Source organism: Tupaia chinensis, unplaced genomic scaffold (genome assembly GCF_000334495.1).
Source record: "Tupaia chinensis unplaced genomic scaffold, TupChi_1.0 Scaffold000270_1, whole genome shotgun sequence".
Lineage (NCBI taxonomy): Eukaryota > Metazoa > Chordata > Mammalia > Scandentia > Tupaiidae > Tupaia > Tupaia belangeri.
Genome location: NW_006159750.1, coordinates 3,598,904 through 3,603,610, shown reverse-complemented (window position 1 = coordinate 3,603,610; position 4,707 = coordinate 3,598,904). Strand labels below are relative to the sequence as shown.

The 4,707-nt window shown below is 34.9% G+C and overlaps 1 protein-coding gene across 1 annotated transcript in view; it reads left to right on the top strand.

Annotated features, from left to right (window-relative positions):
* The window catches only part of VAV3 (vav guanine nucleotide exchange factor 3), a gene marked incomplete at its 5' end in the record, with an annotated part of 378,218 nt that overhangs the window by 337,746 nt on the left and 35,765 nt on the right, over window positions 1-4,707 (top strand). The window contains one exon of the mRNA XM_027772272.1: window positions 3,235-3,269. Coding sequence (XP_027628073.1) covers window positions 3,235-3,269 — 35 coding nt within the window. The remainder of the gene's footprint in view (window positions 1-3,234; window positions 3,270-4,707) is intronic.

Sequence of the window (4,707 nt, the reverse complement as noted above, 5' to 3'; positions counted from 1 at the left end):
TCCAAAATACCTAGAATAACTGTGTTCAAGGACACAAAGGAAAGTATGATAATGAATGAATAGCAGGAAACCTCAACAGAGGAATAAGTAATAATACAGATTCAAATGAAAATTCTAGAGAGTGAAACCACAAAGAAAAATATGTTGAGGGTTTTGAGAGAAAATTACTGTCAACCAGGAAATTCATCTCCTAAATTAAAATTTAAAAATTACATTTCCAGCCTAACAAACCCAAAGAAAGTTTATTTCTGTCATAACTAACTCCCTAAGATATTTTAGGTCATTGGGAAAGTCATGACGTATTTTCCTATATTTTTCTATACAAAAATGCATCATTATGTTCTTATTTTTCTATACAAAAATGCATCAGGATGTTCCCGACAGTCCAATACTTTTGATTATGTATATCTTATTTATATATATAACTACATGGAGAGGATTTTCAAAAAGTTTATGAAAAATGCACATATGTCTACCTGGGACAGCTAGCAGGTGTAGTGGTTAAGATGGTTGGATCCCATGTGACTGACTGACTGGTTTGATGAGACCCAGCAACTTGAAAAACATGCCAATGAGTGTACATGTGAGCCCAAAATTCAGAGAGGAAAATAGAGGAAAAGGGATTCCAGTATGGTCATCCCACTGGGGGGGTACTTTCTCACTTTATCTCTCTCCCTTCCTCCAGCAAGTGCACACACCCTATAGCAAATTAAAAACAAACAAGCAAACAAACTCGGTATGGATTTTTGTACCAATATAACCACATACTTTGATTCAATTTTTCCACACATTCTTCATTTTTTTTTTTTTTTTTTTTTTGAGAGGTTTTTCCTATAGGGTGCATGTGCTCACCAGAAAGAGAGAGAAAGAGACAGAAAGCGACGAGAAATCACCCCTTGGGGGGATGGCCACACCGCAGTTCCTTCTCCTCTATTCTCCTCTCAGGATCTTGGGCACACATGCACACATGCACACACGCCCAGCATGAGTTTTAAGCCACTGGGTCCAGGACTCAAACCACGGTCGACTACATGGGAGTCCAGCAACATAGCCATTACACTAACTGCTGGTTCCATCCACACATTCTTCGAAATTTCCTCCTGTGTATGTACATATGTGTGTGTGTGTGTGTGTAAAACTTTATGTACATGTTATATTTCCAATAAAATATGTTTAAAATAAACTATATGTCCAGAGTAGAAGTTTAATGGTGTAAACCATCTATGGCAAAAACAGAAAATGACATTAAGAAAAAATAGAAACCATATGCCCAAAGGGAAGAGAGTACCCAGAGAGAAATTATCTATAGTCTTAAACATGAAGCATTTTCTAGACAAGGGTCCAAAATGTGCAAAAGAAAAGTTGGAGGATTCTTGACAAATGAAAAGGGATGGAATCCCATTCTAGTTGTGTGGATCATAGCTGAGAAGATAGTCCTGGATCTTCACATGTCAGAATGCACCCACTGAAGAGAGAAAAGGCTCCAGCTGGGCACTCAAGAATGGAATAACCTCGGCTGTCTGTTCTGCATTAGAATTTTATGTCACCCTTAATTTTTTTTTGATCTCTAGCCTTTTACCAGCCAAGAGATCCTACAACCAGAGTATTTTGATATTCTTTACTATCCTCCTTACTATCTCCAGTTTTTTGTTCATTTTTTGTTTTTTTATTTTGTTTTTGTTTTTGTATTTTTTTAGTTTTCCATGGAAAGAGAGATTAGTTTAGGAATAAATGTACATAAAAAATTTTTAAATGCAGACAGGGAAAGGGAAGGAGGAAATACTTTTCCACTATATTTCAGAGGCCATGTGTATCTTATCATCAGAAGGAAAACTGTTAAAGATCATTTTTTATGTGTGAAAACAAAATATGCAAAAATATGTAGCATTAGAATGAGTATAATTTACCACAATATTAATTGTTCTATATCAGGGTTTTATGAGGTCGTGATATTAAAAATGTGATCCATAGGATAAAGATATTTAAATATTCTTAACTATAGGACTGTTTGGACTAGAAAGATAATTTTTGACATGTAACTCTTGACCTGAAATGGCAAAATAATAGCCCGTTATGAAACCTGGCAGACTTAGCGATAAAGGCACCTTGAATAGATCTCTAAAGTATTATGTATTACTATGAATGAAAGTAATAGTATTTTAATTATCCAATATAAAAAGCCTTAGGAATACTATAGAATGTCTATATTAAAAACTTGGTTAAGTATGGGGACCAGCAGGTGGCATAGTGGTTTAGGCACTTGACTCCCATGTGGCTGAATGCGATTTGAGTCCCAGACCTAGTGGCTTGAAAGTCATGCCAGGCACATGTGCATGAATGCCCAAAATCCCAGGAGGAGAATGGAAAAGAAAGGATTGCAGCATGGTCATCCCCCTTAGGGGGTGATGTTTTATTTTCCCTCTTCTTGTCTCTCTCTAGCAAGCACTTGTGCCCTATGGCAAAACCTTAAAAAAACTTGTATAATTCATTAAAATTTTCCAAACACATGATGGACTTTTTGTAGGCTCAGTCTTTTCTCAGGAATTTATAAACATTCTGTAAACGTGTGTAGAAACCCTCTGTGTATGTGCCTTATTTATTTTATAAATATTAGTATGCCATCTTTGGCTTTTCATTTCCTAGTTACCATCAGCAGCTAGAAGAAATTTTTTTCTTTATCTGCATAGAAAATGCAGTATTTTTCTCTTGCAAAGCTCTATATGAGGAGAAAGAGAAAAATGAATATTTTTCATAACTTTTTTATGAATAAAATGTTTTCTAGGTAGATTTCAAAATCAGTTTAAGATTTGTGTTATAAAATGAGAATCTGCATCAGTATATATTTTATATTTTGTATGTTTTTCCAATGTCTTGGGAAAGTAAAGTGTTATTTGGCTTTCTTAATAACTTTTCATTTTAATTTTCTATGATAGGATTAAATTTCCTTGATAATAAATATTGAAAGTTTCTAGTTCATATTTTCCTGCTGTATCTCTCCAGTTGGAGGTACAGTGGCAGTAAAATGAATGAAAGAATGAATTAAAGTGAAATGAATTATTTTCTACTTATCTGACATATACTATGATTCACTGTGTATAAAATTGCCAATGGATAGTTCCAGGACTGTGCTACTTAAGGTTTTATAGAGCTGAGTCAGCTGAACTGAATTAATGATTGATTTCTAAAAGCCTCTCTTAAGTAAACTTAATCTGTTTTTGCCTTTTTACATCCTAGGTGCCCAAACCAGTAGATTATTCTTGCCAGCCCTGGTAAGTATTAAAAATGTTTATGTAGCTGAGTTGAAATACCATACCCTTAGCTTGAGGACACCTTAAATGTGGGGAGTAGTAAACCATGTTCCATTTTCATTTGTCCTGGCTAAGGATGTTTTCAGATATAACAAAACACCATAATAAATTCATGTATTGCTGACCTTCTCATATCTTTCTTAAAGAGTGGGGTGTGTGTGTATGTGTGTGTGTGTGTATGTATGTATGTGTGCATTTGTATGTATATATACACATTAACACACGTGGCTATAAATTAAGTTTTTAACAACTGCAGAGAGGAATGGGACTTGGACAAATATGAATCATATTTTAGAAAGGTTGGTTTCATAAAACAGAGAAGAATATTATTGCATTAAAATGAAAATTTAGCTCAGAAATGATAGTAGATAGTAGTTTTAAAATAGAATTTACAGCTATATAATATGGGGATGGTAAGAAATACCGAAATTTGTTTTTGCTCTAGGTGGAGCTCACTTTACTATTCAGAGGTTGTCTGGCAGAATCATTAACAGAACTAAGAAAGTGAAATGGATAATGATTATTATTTTCCAAATATCTTTGACTATAAAAATTTATTTAAGATCCAGAATTGTTATAGTCACATCACAATAGCAAATATATACTGAGTAGTTACTATGTGCTTAGGTTTTTATGTGTTTTTTTATATCTTTTTTTCCCAACACTTAAATAAGGAAAGTTGTTGTTGTTACGAATGAAGAAACAGGTTAAGGCCATGGTGTGTGATAGAGTCAGAATTCCAATTCATGCCATCTGTGAATTGTTGAACTGCCCCTCAAAATACAAAACATGGGCATATTACTCATTTGTTTGTTTCCTTGTGTTTTGTGTTTGACTCTTCTTAAAATGATGGAATAGAGCCGTCATTGGGCCATGATGGTTAAGGCAACTAGATCCCACGTGGCTGACTGGGTGGTTGGAGCCCCAGACCTGACAGCTTGAAAGACATGGCAGGCATGTGTACATGCCCGAAATCCAAAAAGAAGAGAGAGATGGAGGGAAAAGGATTGCAGCATAATCATCTTCCAATTAGGGGGGAGGGGACTTTCTCTGTGTGTGTGTGTCTGGTGAAGGCACACACGCTGACAATTTTTTCTTTTTTAGATGATGGAATCTATTTTCATTTTCTTGATATTGAAGTGTATGTATCCAAATAAGAGATCAGGATATGTATATAAATGAAGTATCTTGAGAGTATACAGTACTAGTTCAGTTTGCAGGTGTAAATGCCACCTGAGTTGTCTGATTTTTTTTTACATATTCAGTATGTTTTCTGTTTTAATACCAAGGCATGGTAGATTTAGGTTTCTTTTTAAATCGTGGATTCTTCTTCCCCTCAGACCTCATTGTCTCTCTGTAGTCACTTCTGTTCTGTAGTCCTTCCCTACCCTTTCTGCTG